This window comes from Peromyscus eremicus, chromosome 15, assembly GCF_949786415.1.
Source record: "Peromyscus eremicus chromosome 15, PerEre_H2_v1, whole genome shotgun sequence".
In the NCBI taxonomy this organism is placed as follows: Eukaryota; Metazoa; Chordata; class Mammalia; order Rodentia; family Cricetidae; genus Peromyscus; species Peromyscus eremicus.
Window position 1 is genome coordinate 29,146,683 of NC_081431.1, and position 16,198 is coordinate 29,162,880.

Here is a 16,198-nt window from a genome sequence, read left to right on the forward strand (position 1 = left end):
GCTATGCCACGCATGCGCAGATTGCGTGACCACGTAGCACCCGTTACGGGTTACATAAGACCCTGGCTACTGAACTGCGCATGTGCGGTCATACACCTGGAGGAGTGGCCGGAAAGGGTGGAGTCATATGATTCGGGAGGAACAGAGCCCTCAGGAGCACACATGGAGCACTGGCCACCATCTCTTATGTTCCTTGGGCTCTAGGAAGTGAGACGGATCACGCACGTCAGACTTGAAGAAGCTGCCCCGGTTGCAAAGAGAGGTGGGCCAGCAGGACTGAGTGGGCTGCAGATGGGCCAGTGTCAGCCGAGGATTTCCAGGTCTAACCCAGATCTGCTTAGTCAGGCTCTGGGAGTGAGGGCCAGGAATTTGTGCAAACAAGCCTTCTAGGTGATTCTTCTGGCCACTAACTGACAAGTATTGGCCGGGGACACAACTGTCCCAACAACATCCCCACTAGGATGGAGAGCCATGAGGGATAAGCACAACTGTTAGACGTCAGAGCCTTTGAAAATTAATGTACATTGGGATACCAGTTTGATACTGAGCCTTATCCGGCAAAAGTAATCTTCTGGATGTTAAGTTTTCCCATGTAATTTAATTTTGTGTTTAAAGCAGGGTCTCGTGTAGCCTGGGCCAGCCTTGAACTCCAGAATCTGAACTCCCCATCCTCCTGCCTCTGCCTCCCAAGTGCTGGGAACACAGGTGTGAACCACTATGCCCAGTTTCAAATCATTTATTTACTTTTTTTTTTTTTTTTTTGGTTTTTCGAGACAGGGTTTCTCTGTGTAGCTTTGCGCCTTTCCTGGGACTCACTTGGTAGCCCAGGCTGGCCTTGAACTCACAGAGATCCGCCTGGCTCTGCCTCCCGAGTGCTGGGATTAAAGGCGTGTGCCACCACCGCCCGGCTCATTTATTTACTTTTAATCAGAAGTCATTTCACTTCAGTTTGGAATTGCTCTCATTTCATTACAAAGCTTTTGATGAGTCACACTAGGCAACCTTGTAAGGATTATGTCCTTAATTACGTCACCAGCCTGCGACGGCGGCGTCCCAGCCTAAAAAGCGGGCATGCCCTCTCTGTGCCTTCTCTTTCCACACTCTCTCCTTCCATATTCTCTCCTCCGCGTGCCGTGTGGTCTCTCTCTCTCTCTCTCTCTCTCTCTCCCAATAAAGCTCTAGAAAGGTAACCATGGCTCATGACTCTCCTCCAGCACTCTCCTCGGTTGGCATGGCCGCTGCCAAGGGCCGCCGCTTAACCAACAAACTTGGCTGTGTATAATGTGAGACGGGAAACAGAACGGGGGTCTCAGTCTAGGAGATAACACAGAATTTGGTTGTCTTCTGATTTACCTTGAAGCTGTACGTACTGTTCATCTCATTCTTGAAGGCATGGCCCCAGCTACAGGCTTGTTAAGCTGGAAACAGTACTTCCTCCTCTCTCCTGAGTGTTGTATGGGCAAAGAGCCAGGGCTATTCCCCCTCTGCTCTCACTTCTCCAATAAAGGAGTGACTTGGTTGGTTGTTGATTTGGGAGACACTGAGATAAGCATATCTCAGCCCCTGTGTTGTCTCTGACATAAGAACCAGTGAGGCCGGGCGGTGGTGGCACACGCCTTTAATCCCAGCACTCGGGAGGCAGAGCCAGGCAGATCTCTGAGTTCGAGGCCAGCCTGGGCTACCAAGTGAGTTCCAGGAAAGGCGCAAAGCTACACAGAGAAACCCTGACTCGAAAAATAATAATAATAATAAAAAAAAAGGACCAGTGAGGCTGACAGGGAACATGGCATTGAGTTTCTTGGCCATGGGACAGAAAGAGGTCTGCCTTGATTGGGAACCCCGTGGTTTATAGTTCCACCACAGAGTAGTTAGGTCTAATGCTGGAGCTTCAGTGTTATTCTCTGCAGACGTTATATAGCCCATATCCTCCAACGTCACTACCTCCAAATAACATTTTCCCATCTGTTTAGATCTGGGCAGGTGTATGTGGGCAAGTGGTGCTATTTCTTCATGCCTGAACCATAGCACCCCTTAGAAATTAGTACAGTTATCCTTCAATAGCCCCTCAGGGACGGGATGCCCCTAGCCCACAGATGCTCAAATTCACAGATGCTCAAAACTCTTCCATAAAATGGTGCAGCATTCACCAACCCCATGCACATCTTCCTGTATCATCACTGGGTTACTGATGATACCAACTGCGATGTAACGCTGTGTAAACAGTTGTTACACTTATTGTTTAAGGAGTAATGACTAGGAAGTAGTCTCCACATGTTCAGGACACTAGAAACTCTCCTCCATACCTCACAATTCTCTCTTAGGTGCACAGAATCCACAGACACAAAACTGGCCACCCAAGCTGTCCATGCTACAGGCTTTGTATCCCTGTGCCATTGAGACAACTGAGACAAAATTACTTTTCTGTCCTCGGCTGAAGGTTTCTAGAGGATCGATCTCAATCCCTCGGATGGCTTTCTCTATAAATATTCCCTGGCACCTTTAAGCTGTCTCAGATGTAAACTATGAATGTTTTCTTTCTTTTAAAGAATTTCATTGAACTCTTCTTTGGGATTTAACTTTTTCACTTGAGAAAGGAAATGGTATGTAACACATTGTTACCAGACAGCTATGCAGGAGTAAAGTCCCAGGAGCAGTCCACTCCAGAACTTGAGGATTCTGTTGTCTTCATTGTTGTGTACAAATTCCAAACATTCTTCAAATGTTCTGTAAATGAAGCCTAGAAAGGAGAGAAACAGAGTGATCTTGGCGTGGGGATGGGGGAGGTAGGGTCTTGCCGGCATTAATTTGCAATAGAATTTCCCACTGAAGAGGACTTGCCCACTTCTGTGTTGGACCCAACAATATGTGACTGATATAAAAAAAAAAAAACCTTTTAGAATGTTTTTGACTTAGCAGACCGCGAGCTTCTACCATCTCAAGCTTAAAGCTAAGAGTACTGCCGGGCAGTGGTGGCGCACGCCTTTAATCCCAGCTCTCGGGAGGAAGAGCCAGGCGGATCTTTGTGAGTTCGAGGCCAGCCTGGTCTACTGAGCGAGATCCAGGAAAGGCGCAAAGCTACACAGAGAAACCCTGTCTTGAAAAAAACAAACAAACAAACAAAAAGCTAAGAGTGTCGCCAGACAGCATCTGAGGCCTACAGCAGAGGTCTGTCCACTTCCCTGTAATGGCTCTCTCTGACGTTCCTACCTATATACTTGAAAAGCACCTTGATTTATGACTTTCCTTGTAATATTATTATAAAAGAGTTCAAGGAGCTGGTTCCATGTTGGAGCATAGAACTGTGTTCCTGGGCCATCGTCTTTCGTATTTGGCTCCAGAACAGACTCTTATCCTCTGAGTTAAGAGCTGTTTTTGTGTGGACATTACCAGCAGCTACTGATGCCTGCGACTGCCATTCTCAACAGGCAAACCACTGTAGGCTTGTAAAAGCCTAAACCCAGCAACACATTGTCACTGACAATGTTCCCACTCAAGAATCATGCAACCAAATTACAAAAGATCTCATAAAGTTTTAAGTAAATTTACAATTTTGTTGGGCCACGTGCTGGGTAGTTTTGTTTGTTTTGTTTTGTTTTGTTGTTGTCAATGTAACATAAGCTAGAGTCATCTAGGAAGAGGGAACCTCGATTGAGAATATGCCTCTATCAGTCCTGTAGGTCCTGATGTGGGAAGGTCCAGCCCATTGTGGCAGGTGGTCCTGGGTTGTGTAAGCAAATAGTCTAAGCAAGTCAGAAGAACAAGCCAGTGAGCAGCAGTCTTTCATGACTTCTGCTTCTGTTCCTGACTCCAGGTTCCTACCTTGAGTTCCTTCCCTGACTTTCCTTAATAATGAATTGTAACCATGAAGGTGAAATACATCCTTTCCTCCCCAGGTTGCTATTGGTCATGGTGTTTTATCACAGCAGCAAAGACCAAACAACGTCAGGCCACACTCAGGGCTACGTTGCCTGCAGGCCATGTGTTGGGCATGCTTTTCCACATGAAGTCATCACTAAATGCTGCAAAAATTAAATACTCCTGGTAAAAGGCACATTGTAAAACGATGTCAGCGACTACACTCATTCAGAAATTGATCCAACAGCTCAGACCTACAAGCTTCTGTTCAGCTGAAACCTCCAGCTCCCGTCTGCTTGATCCGGAAAGCCCCATTCTTGTCTCTCCTCTCTCTCTCCAAACCCCACCCTCTAAGAGAATCTCCAACAAAGAAAAGGCACCAAAAAGCCCAATTCTGTCTTTTTAGCAGCTGTGGCAGCTCCTCCCCAGAAGTTGCCAGTAGCTGAGACCCTGCCTAAAGAGGTCAGCTTTTGACCATACTTGGGCACAACCCCAACTTGTGGAGAATACATTGTCACACCTCACCTCCGGGGGTGTATTAGTTCCCTGCTTTGGTTAGGGCGTGTGACTTCTCCTCCTGATCTCTGGGGCTGGAGGGCTCACCTGGGAGTTGCTTTGCTCAAATAAACCTGTTCTTTTGCTTTTTCAATTTGGTTTGCTCTAGATTACTGTGTAGGTGGAGAGACCTATTATCTCATTACAGAAAACCTGTTCTCTTCCTCTAGATTTTACTATCCTTTGTCACTGATCTCCCCAACCCCACCTCAGCCCCAAGCACAACTTTTTTCCCCCACTTCGAGACAGAGTCTCACTATGCAGTTCTGGCTGTCCTGGAACTCACTATATAGATCAGGCTGGCCTTGAACTCCCAGACATCTGCCTGCCTCTACCTGGTAATTTGGTAATTGCTAAATAGCTCCTTGAATCATGTCACCAAGCTCTCTCCATCCCTGAACACTAAGTAGGTGGCCCCAAAGCCCTGAGAGTTGCCTCATCACTCCAGCACGGGGATTCACTTCCATTTCTTTTAGTTCCTGAAGCCAGAATAAATTCCATGCTTACCAGAATAAAGCATGATGTCCAAACAGACAAAATAGAAAAATGCCTTGCTGAAAATGTGCTCTTCTGTTACAGAAAAGTCCCACAACGATTCTAGAACCTGGACCAAATGCTTGTATCTGTGGAACAGAACAAGAAAGCAGTGAGAGAGGAAAGGATGGAGTTCAGTCGTGGTCTAGGTTAGTCTTGGTCGTGAACAGTAACTCAGAAACAAATACAACTCTTAGACTTTAGCTGAGGGGTGTGGTGGTGCACACTTTTAATCCTAGCACTCAGGAGGCAGAGGCAGGAGGATCTTTGAGTTTAAGGTCAGCCTGGTCTACAGAGTGAGTTCCAGGACTGCCAGGGCTGTTATACAGAGAAACCCTGTCTTGAAAGAAAAAAAAACAAAAAACAAAAAACAGACTTCAAACCTTCCCTTGCTCAGAACTAGAACCTTAATCTCCAACTGGATCCGCCCAACAGTTCTTTTAGGGATCCTCCAGATCAGGGAGATTAGAGTCAGGCCAAATAGGCCAGGATCTTTGAATCTTTGTTGCTATTCTTCAGGCATGCACAATGCTTTTTTAACTTCCCTGTACCTGGCAGGGATAGAGGCCTAGTTCCCACAATAGGTGTGACTGATTGTCCTTCTGTCCCTGGCAAGAGCAACCAGATCAGAGATAATGAACACAAAAGAACTCCATTAAAAAAATTAATGAGGGGGGAGTAATATTGATAGATAAAAGATGACAGTTATCAGTTACATTATCTTGCCATGAACTGCACTTCCTTTCCTATGCTATGGTCAGGGTGAAACAAGTCAGAACCCCCAAACAGCTTTCTGTTCTAGTTAGCTTTGCCACCTGGCTAGCCTAGCGTCATCTGAGAGGAGAGCTTCCTGACTGAGGAACTGCCTAGATCAGATTGATATGTGGGCATGTCTGTGGAGGGTTGTCTTGATTATTAATTGATCATAGAGGGCTACTGGGGGAGTCACCATCTCTAGTTCTAGAAGCTAGCTAACCCTGGACTGGAGAGGGAAAAAGAGAGCAAGACTGCTGTGGAGTAATCCTTTTGTACACTGAAGATTTGACATTGTGATGGGTTTAATAAAGAAGCTGACTGGCCAATACCTGAACAGGGTAAAGTTAGGCAAGAAAGTCAAGCTGAGAATGATGGGAAGAAGGGCTGAGTCAGAAGGGTCACTAGCAGATGCAGAGAGAAGCAAGATGGAGATGCAATACTGAGAAAAGGTACCAAGCCATGAGGCAAAGCATAGATAACAAATATAGGTTAACATAAATGTAAGAGTTTAGTAACAAGCCTGAGCTATTAGCCAAGCATTTACAATTAATATTGCTATTGGCTGAGCACTTACAATTAATATTCAGTTTCTGAGTAATTATTTGAGAGTGGCCATGGCACAGGAAAACTCTGCCTACACAAGCCAGCAAGAAGCCACAGTTTCTGTTCAGGTTCCTGCTTGAGTTTCTGCCCCAAATTTCCTCAAGGGTGGACTGTGACCCAGAAGTGTAGGCTGAAGTAAACACTACCACTACTACCACTCCCTCTGCTTTTGGGCAGAGTGTTCTATCACAGCAACAGGAAGGAAAGTAGAATCCTAACTTTGGAAAATGCTTTAGGACAAATACCTGCTTTTCAAGAAGAGAGATTTACTCAGTCTGCAGAGAACCATATGGTATTTGTTGGGATTCTGGAGAAGAGACCACATCTTATAGGCTCGGAAACCTGGGAAGAAAGCAAATGTGTGGTGTGTTTGGAGTTATCACATGTAACTTGATGCCCTTTCTTGCCCAGCTAGCGTTTACCTAACTCAATGGCCAAGTCCAGATGACCCATTAATAACTTGATATGGCCCAGTGTATCAGCCGCATAAGCCATGATTTTGATGGCCTCGCCTTTCACGGGGAGGTTCAAGAGCTGCTCCATGACCAGGATTTCATATTTGAACCACATGCCCTGGTATCCAGTCAAATGGTGGTACAGTGAATAGTCCAGAAAAGCCTTGATGATCTACAAGGACACAACAGAGAGAGAAGGAGAAAAACTGAGGAAGAATCCCAAGGTGAGAGACTCAGCGCCTACCAGGAAACTCTGCTTATTCAATTTGGACTGTAGCTAGTCATTGGGCCAATGCTAGGTGCAAGAAGCCAACTAGGTGTCTGCCACCTGCTTACTGTCTTCCAGGATAAGCTTCATGGTCTTGTTTGTATACAGTCTTTAAAATAAACACAAACATTTTAATTCGTATGAAAAATAAAAACAATAGGTTACACATGTGGATACATGGCTGCACAGCACAAGATTGTGCAGATGCATTCAGGTCTACACAGTAGGTAGTTAGGTTAAGGTAGAGGGAGCGTTTGAGAGAGAAGAATTAGCCTTTCTTATGCATTGTTTTTGTGATGCATAAGAAATGTAATGGTTTGCTTAGTCTGTCTGATAAAGGACTAATTTAAAACATAATTGGAGATTTGAGAAGTTGCTTACTCTTTAATCAAATCTTTAAAACGAGAAAGTTGCCTCAGAATATAAATGCTTAGAGAAATGCAGACAAAAGAATTCCTTTTGAAGAATCAGTTTACATACACACACACACACACACACACACACACACACACACACACACGTACAAGTACACTCATATGCATACACACATGCACAAACTCACTTATACATGCATTCATACATTCATAATACATGTATAAACTGCTTTGAAAAATAAAGACAGGAGAATAGACTAATAATGGATTCTCTAATAGTTCAAGTATTTATTATGTTGAGGTGATTGTACAGGGGAGGCTTTTTAAGACTTTTTCCAGGAGGACTTTTCCTGGAATTCCTCACATTCTGTCACAGGCAAGTCTCTAGGTACTTGTTAAATCACAAAGTTCTTTTTTGCAAATTCCAAATTCCTGGTGTGAACATGCACAATGCTGCTGCAAAGGAAGCTTGGCCATACATGGCAGGGGAGAGGGGGCAAACGACAAGTCAACAGCAGCAATAGTCTTGGACTTCGTGTATGTGGACCAAGAGAACAGAGTCTGACTGCTTCATCGCGTGGGGCAAATAGAAAGCTCAGGGGTTGTGTGGCTTGCCTGTGTGGCCTGCTGGTGGTCACACTGAGGATGGGTCTGGAAGCCACTCTCTGGGTTCTCATCTAGTCCTTCTGTTATCTTAAACTGTCCATGGCTGGATTCCATCTTTTGAAAGAGAACTATCCTTTTACATTTAGCTTCTTGGATGCTCATCCTCTGAATATACCACTGAGTTTACCAGAAGCTTCATATGTGACATTACATCTCGGTGAAGATGAGGTGAACATCTAATTATCAAAGCAGGCCTAGTGGCACATACCTGTAATCCCAGTACTCAAGATACTGCAAGGTAGGGGCCAGCCTAGGCTATAGAGTGAGGCCTGTCTCAAACAAACAAACATGAATCTTCCTCAAACAAAATAAGAAACACAAGCACATGCCTTTGATCCCAGCACTTGGGAGGCAGAGGTAGGAGGATCTCTGTGAGTTTGAGGCCAGCCTGGTCTACAGAGCTAGTTCCAGGATAGCCAGGGCTATACAGAGAAACCCTGTCTCAAACAAACAAAAAAACAAAACAAAACAACAACAAAATCAAACAAAACAAAATAAGACACACAATCACAGTGAATCTATAAAGCACACATACAAAAAGATATTTACAAAAACTTAATACAATGCCACACTTCTCATTGTATTTTGCTGCTGTTTGGAGAACTGTATTTTTAATACAAATGCTAATTATGTTGATATACACTTTTTACTGTTGTTTTTAAGAATTTTAGCTGGGTGCTGGTGGCACACGCCTTTAATCTCAGTGCTTGGCAGGCAGAGGCAGGTGGATCTCTGCAAGTTCAAGGCCAGCCTGGTCTACAAAGTGAGAACCTGTCTCAAAAAACAAAAACCACAAAACTTTAAGTTTTTCTCACTTGGTGTCCTATAATATCATTCCAACCCACAAAAGCAAAAGCGGTTTGATTTTGACAGTGGAGTCATCCTGGGGGCCAAAACATTTGTTAGCTGCTGGCAAAACCACCCAGTCAGAGAGGCTCCCATTACAACCATGTGATTTTCAGGTCCCGTCGGCTTTGGCTAGGAGGTTTGTTGCTGCTGATTTTCTAAATGAGACGCAGCAGTTTCAAGGACAGCTACAAACATACCTGGAAGTTATTTTGAGTTTCCAGCGAGGCGTTCATTTGCATCATGGCTGCTAGCTGGCCGTAATACTTGTAGTGGAAAAAGAGGTTCAAGCTGTAGATCTTCCACAGCAAGGAGAAGCAGGAAGCTTGCAGGTAGAGTTGTGCCAGTTTCTTCCTGTCACCAGAACGGCAGATGGACAGAGAAGGTTTCCTGACCACTGGGCTCACATGCTCAGGCTCCCTGTGCCCTCCTGCTGTTCTTCCCAGAGCCCTAGCCTGAACTGGAGGCCTGACTCATGACTGACAATCACATGCATTTTTATGAAGCACTGAAGTATGTTACATTGAATTAACTAGGTGAACCTGTCTGAATTTCACCTTCTGTGTGAAATGGGGTCAGATCATCCCCTCTTTCCCTATAGACTCAAATGTGAAGAATGTCATCCACGTGCCTTTAACCAGCTTCACTTTTTACCTAAACTATGTTATGGGCAGGGAAAGATGGCTCAGTTGTTAAGAGCACTTGTCGCAGAGGACCCAGGTTCAATTTCTAGCACCCCCATGATGGCTCAAAATCAACCTAAATACAGTTACAGGGGATCTGACACCCTAGTCTGACCCTAGTAGGCACCAGACATGCACATGGTATACAGACATACATCTAAGAAAAAATATTCATACAGATAAAAGTAAATTAAAAAACAGAAAACCCCATGTCATCACAAAATAGATATCATGGTCTCCATTTTATAAGGAAGAAAATGTGCTTCATACAAATGAAACGGGTTAGTTCCAAATACTCACGTGCTATCCTGCCTCTGTCTCCCAAGTACCAAGATTAGAGACATGTGCTACCAGCTCCATTATTTTCTTTCTAAATATTCATTTTATTTACTTATTTTGTGTGTTTTATAGGCGCATGGGATACCCACACCTATGCATAAGAGTATATCAGATCCCTCAGAACTGGAGTTACAGGCATTTGGGGGATGCAGGGTACAGCAGTTTAAATGAGGATGTCCGTCACAGGCTCTGGCATTTGAATACTTGATTCCCAGTTAGCTGGGGAGGCTGAGAAAAAGATGTGGCCTTCCTGGAGGAAGGATGTTGCTGGGGGCCGGTTTGGGTACCATATAGAGTTCACTCTGTTTCCTGCTTATGGTTCAAAATGGAAGCTCTTAGTTATTTCTCCCAGCATGCCTCATCTTGCCTCCATGCTCCCCAACACATGGCTTATCATATGTGTACTGGGATCCAAACTCTAGTTTTACGATTGTTCAGTAAGCATCCTTAACTGCTGAGACATCTTTCAGCCCTTCGATCATTATTTTTTTTTTATAGTTCACTTATAGACCAAATCTTAGCTACATTTTAAATTAATGAACACCCATCCCTAATGTAACCCTTATCAAATTCATAGAAGAATAGGGAAATTTGTCCTTTGGCAGATATCCTCAAGGCCTGCTAATTTTCTTTGAGGTAAGAATAATATTTAGGAGCTGGAGAGATGGCTTAGAGGTTAAGAGCATTGACTGCTCTACCATAGGTCCTGAGTTCAATTCCCAGCAACCACATAGTGGCTCACAACCATCTATAATGAGATCTGGCGCCCTCTTCTGTCCTGCAGGCACACATGCAGGCAGAACACTGTATATAGAGTAAATAAACCTAAAAAACAAAAAGAATAATATTTAGTATCTTCGTAAAGCATGGGGGGCTTACAGTTGAGGTTCTACAGAACATGGCGCTGGTTCTGCTATCTGATTCTAGATCCACAGGAGAGTCATTGTATGAGTAATAAAGAGAATTGGTACTCACTTTGTGTGGTAGTTTGAATGTAATTGGCCCCCATAAGCTCACAGGGAGTGGCACTATTAGGAGGTGTGGTTTTGTGGGGTAGGTGTGGCATTTTTGGAGGAAGTGTGTCACTGTGGAGGTGGGCTTTGAGGTCTCATATATGCTCAAGCCACGCTTAATAGCTCACTTCCTGTTGCCTGTGGGTCAAGATGTAGGACTCTCAGCTCCAGCACCACGTCTGACTGCACACCACCATCTCACACCATGATGATAATGTACTAAACCTCTGAACTGTAAACCAGCCCTAATTAAATGTTTTTCCTTTATAAGAGTTGCTGTGCACGCCGGGCGGTGGTGGCGCACGCCTTTAATCCCAGCACTCGGGAGGCAGAGCCAGGCGGATCTCTGTGAGTTCAAGGCCGGCCTGGGCTACCAAGTGAGCTCTAGGAAAGGCGCAAAGCTACACAGAGAAACCCTGTCTCGAAAAACCAAAAAGAAAAAAAAAAAAGAAAAAAAAAGAAGAGTTGCTGTGGTCATGGTGTCTCCTCACAGCAATAGAAACCCTAACTAAGATACTTTGTGAAGGAATTCCGTGGAATTCTTTGACAAAAGCTACTTGTGAAGTGCTCGGGGCATCCTGGCCCTGGCCATCTCATCCTACGAGTGAGCATTTGAGCTCCTGGAGCACCAGGCTGTGAGGACGGACTTGTGCTGTGTGGCAGCCTCCTTACCTGGGGAAAGGAAGTGAGACCCTCAGTTGTTCCTAGCTCCTTCCCTTACCCTGGTAGCGAGCCCTCCTGGGGATGTAGGGCCATCAAGTGGGAGAGTCTGTTCTTTTCAACATGCATTTGGAAAATCAGGGTGATTACGTTGGAAGGAAACATTTGGTTGAGAAACTTCAGGGCCTTTTTCAGCATTTTCTTGGCGAGTACCATCTGCCCCATATTAAAACAGACCTAAGGAAGAAGGAAAGGGGCAGAGGAACCAACAGTAAACTTGGAGGAATACTTATCTCAAAAAGTTGAACTGTGGCCCAGGAACCAAGTCTTTATGTGCTTTAACATAATATTAAAGATATTTAATGTTAAAATTAAATTAATATGAAAATGTTTATTGGGTGCCTGCACAAGGAAGACTGAAGAGCAGGGTTTGGCATTGAGTTGTGTACCATATAAGGGAATGTTTACCCATGTATATGTACTGTTACAAAGACATTTCATAAACATGTCAACATACTTGGTAGGGAAGATATCAAGTTACAGCGAAGGAAGTATTGAGTCAAGCTTGGAGTTCTAAACTCTGTGAGAAGAGGATATTGAATATATACAGATGACTTTTACTCCTTCTGTGGACTGCCTTAGGACTCCAATGTAGTGGTTTCTTACCTGACCTTTGAGACTATAAAATGTAGCGTATTCAAAGGTCTGACTCCAAGAGTGTTCATTCGTCAGGGTCTTCAGCAGCCTTTCTCCTTCGTCCAAATACATGTATGCCTGCAACCAGCAAAGAAAACAGAGAAGCAGTGAATTCTAATAGAGGGTCTCTTGTCCCAGATACTGCCAAAGCGAGGGAAGCAGGAGCCACTTCAGGTCCCAGGTCATCCCTAGGCCTGGTCTCATTGGTTATTGGACCTCTACACTAGACAGAAGCTGGGTGGGTATCTTCATGTCTACCTCTGTCTGCTAGATTTAGCGATCACTTCTTTCTGTTTCATTATATGCATGTAGTTACCTCAGTTCAAGGGGCATGTTGCCATGGAAACAGTTTTCCTAGGGAAGTGTTAACTAGTGCTCTGGTGGTCTCAAGTTTGTCTGTATGATGGTTTAGCCAAACTGTACGGAGACAGAAGTCGGGGAGCCTCTGAGGGCAACAGGACTGAAATAAATTCCTATCAGCCAGGAAACCTATAGCTCTTCTGTGCTCTATAGTACTGTTGAACAGCAAGGTATAAACCACTGGGGTGTTACTTACGAGGACTGTGATGCAAATGAAACGTTTATATAAGAGTGAAATTTTATACCAAATCATTTTCATGTAAGTCCAGTTTCCTTTCTCCCTGGTAGACAATTTCAAGAGTGGCAATATTTCATTAATTAAAGAAAGATTTGGTTTGTAGCCTAGGCTGGTCTTGAACTTGCTATGTAGCTTAGACTGTCCTCAAGCTTGTGATTCTTCTGCCTTAGCTTCCAAAGTATACCACCATGCCTGGCTTGGTTGTAGTACTTTAATTAAACAGTTATTAATTACTTTTTTCAAGACAGGGTCTTGCGTATCCTAGGTGGGTGGCCACAAACTTGCCATATGGCTGAATCTGCTGGCCTTGAATAGATCCTGATCTTCCTGCCTCTACCTCCCCAGTGATGGCATCACGGGCGCATGCCACCATGCCAGGCATGATGTATGATGATTGTGGTGGTTTGAACAGGAATGGTTCCCATAGGCTCAGAGATTTGAATACTTGGGCATTAGGGAGTGGCACTATTAGAAGGTGTGGCCTTGTTGGAATAGGTGTGGCCTCATTGGAGGAAGTGTGTCACTGGAAGAAGGCTTTGGAATTTCAGAAGCTCAAGCCAGGCCCAGTAGCTCTTTTTTCCTGCTATCTGCAGATCTGGATGTAGAACTCTCATATCCTTCTCGTGCACCATGTCTGCCTGTTTGCCACCATACTTCCATGATGGCAACAGACTAAACCTCTGAACCTGTAAGCAAGCCCCCAATTAAATGCTTTCCTTTATCAGAGTTGCTGTGGCCATGGTGTCTCTTCACAGCCATAGAACATTGGCTAAGACAATGATGGTGGAGAAGAGCAGCTTACCTTATAGTTGTCTCCCAGGATGAGATAAGCAGATGCAACTTCTAGGAAGTAGTATAAGGCTTTGTTGTTTTCTTCTAAGGCTACCAAATGCTGGGCCAGTGGCAAGATGACAATCTGGAGCAGTTCCTCACACTGGCATGACTCCAGAGGGATGATGTCATCCTGAGATGACCCCATCTTTTCAATAACATTGTCAAAGAAATTCAATATTATATTCCTTGTTTCTGTATCACTGTTTAAATACAAGAGTAAGTAGATCATCAATAAATTACAGACACAGCACAGATTTTGATATGAAATTATCTTTGAAGACTAACAAAATCCAGTGTTGTTCTCACTGACTGGTGAGATGCACCATGCAGCCCTGTCATTTTCCCTGGGTACCTAAGAGGCCTAAAGGTTGGCCCAGAGTGACCCCAATGTCATGACAATTGCTTATTTTCTATCTTCTAAAAACTACGTATGTGCATACCTGTGATTCTCAGGGAATTTGTATTTCTTAGGGAGCTCTGATTTAGAAAAGCCGACTTCCTCTTCAGCTAGAAAATAATTGAGCAAGTGAGATGTTTGCCATCCACCAAAGACTCTTATTCCCTTTACCCAGCAAGGAACCACATTTCCTAGTCCATCTGTGTCCTGTCCACCCTCCTGCCCCCTAGACACCTCAGCTTAGAAAAAGCCATGTGGTTCTTTTCTCAGGTAGAATCATATCAGAAGTGATGGATGTCACTTCTGAAGTAGATGGGTTTCTATCCTGTTCTTTCCTTAGATAGGAAAGCAGCTAGATCTGAACAGCCAAAGGAAAGCAAAACACTGACCAGGAGGAGCCTGAGTCTATAGGTGTCTGCCAGGCCACTTGTCAAATTTTCAGGGGATTATTATAAAGGCAGGTAAATAAATTCCCGTTCCACCATGCTGACCCACTGAAATGCCAGTTTGTTATAGCTGATAACATTATCCTGACCCATTTAACATGCTACAATTAAAACTAGTTTAACAATCATAAAGTAACATTAATGTGTAGTGAAAGAGAAATGTAAACACACACACACACACACACACACACACACACACACACACACACACGCACGCACGCACATACTTATGTAGGTTGTTTTGTTTGTTTGAGATGGGCTCTCATGTACCCTGACTGGCCTTGAACTCAACTTGTAACCAGGGATAACCTTCAACTTCTCATCTGTCTGCTTTTGCCTCCAAGAATGAGGACTTCGGGAGTGCAGTGCTAAGAGGCAAACTCAGGGCTCTGCATGTGCTAGACCAGCAAGCACTCTACTGACTCTACCTACACGGTCCAGGAAACACAGATACCCGAACGAAGTGCTCCAAAGGCTAACTTAAGGAGATAAGGTCTTGAATTCGACATCTTCCATCTAATGAGTCTTCAATCGGTTAGAAAGTCCTACCTCAGAATATTTGCCAGTGGCAGAGGTAGGACCACAGCCTAGCTCCTGGGCTCCAAGGTTTAACAGCTAATAAATGGAACTCCATAGATTTGTTTTGTTTTGTTTGAGAGAGAATTTTACTCTATAACCTAGGCTGTCTGCAGCCCAAGCTAGCTCCCTGTCCTCCATCATCCTCTTGCTTTGGCCTCCACACACCTGAAGAGATCTTTTAGTTCATAGGAATGCGATTTGAATATTCTGGGCTCATCCTTATAGAATAAAGTCCCCAACTTGTGTGACCATCACCCTGCATGCAGAGCTTTGCCATGGTTCTTAGCACACTGCATGAGAATCCTACCACTTGAGCTCTAATTAATCCTTTGCGATTCACGCAGCTCCATCTAGAACCTCACTTTAGACAGCGGCATTCACGGTGTCTTAGTTTCTTGGTTTCTTGGTACAGGTTTTACTGTCAGTAGCATTCTATGCATATATTACCTTTGTTTTCTCTGAGACAGGTCTCTTGGGACCCAGGCTGGCTTTATACTTGCTATCTAACCAATGATGACCTCAACTCCTAATCTTCCTGCCTCCATCTTCCAAGTGTTGGGATTACAGGTATGTACAACACTCAGTTTGGTTTTCTAATAGTAATAAATATATTTTCAATTTTGAAAAATAATGTAATGCTGAGGATAATGATAGTAGTCAGCACTCAGTGACAGTTATGTACATTTCTCTGACACCTTACTTGCCCTAGTGGCATGAGACCTACCACTGATGTTCCATCTTCTGTGTGCTTAAGCCCTTGGAAGACTTGACTGTAAGATTCTAAACTTAAAGATGGACCCTCTTATTTACTTATGTGAGTGGACATATGTGCCACAGTGTGCATGAAGAAGTCAGAGGACAACATGTGGGAAGTAGTTCCTTTTTTCTGTCATGTGGGTCCGAGGGATCAAACTCAGTTGTCAGGTTGACAGCAATCACCTCTCCCCTCTGAGCCACCTCAAAGTCCCTGATATCTCTCTCCTCTCCCTCTCCTCTCCTCTCCTCTCCTCTCCTCTCCTCTCCTCTCCTCTCCCTCTCTCC

General features: G+C 44.2%; 1 protein-coding gene and 1 long non-coding RNA gene across 2 annotated transcripts in view; one reads left to right on the forward strand and one right to left on the reverse strand.

Annotated features, from left to right (window-relative positions):
• The window catches only part of Adcy10 (adenylate cyclase 10), an 89,039-nt gene that overhangs the window by 7,033 nt on the left and 65,808 nt on the right, over positions 1-16,198 (reverse strand). Inside the window, 9 exon segments of the mRNA XM_059280993.1 lie at positions 2,620-2,737; positions 4,918-5,033; positions 6,549-6,645; positions 6,726-6,930; positions 9,113-9,266; positions 11,669-11,844; positions 12,274-12,381; positions 13,704-13,935; positions 14,176-14,242. Of these exon segments, the coding sequence (XP_059136976.1) occupies positions 2,620-2,737; positions 4,918-5,033; positions 6,549-6,645; positions 6,726-6,930; positions 9,113-9,266; positions 11,669-11,844; positions 12,274-12,381; positions 13,704-13,935; positions 14,176-14,242 (1,273 nt within the window).
• Positions 76-16,198, forward strand: part of LOC131925606 (uncharacterized) — a 17,699-nt gene continuing 1,576 nt past the window's right edge. Inside the window, exon 1 of the long non-coding RNA XR_009383303.1 lies at positions 76-262. This is a non-coding gene — a long non-coding RNA (uncharacterized LOC131925606). The remainder of the gene's footprint in view (positions 263-16,198) is intronic.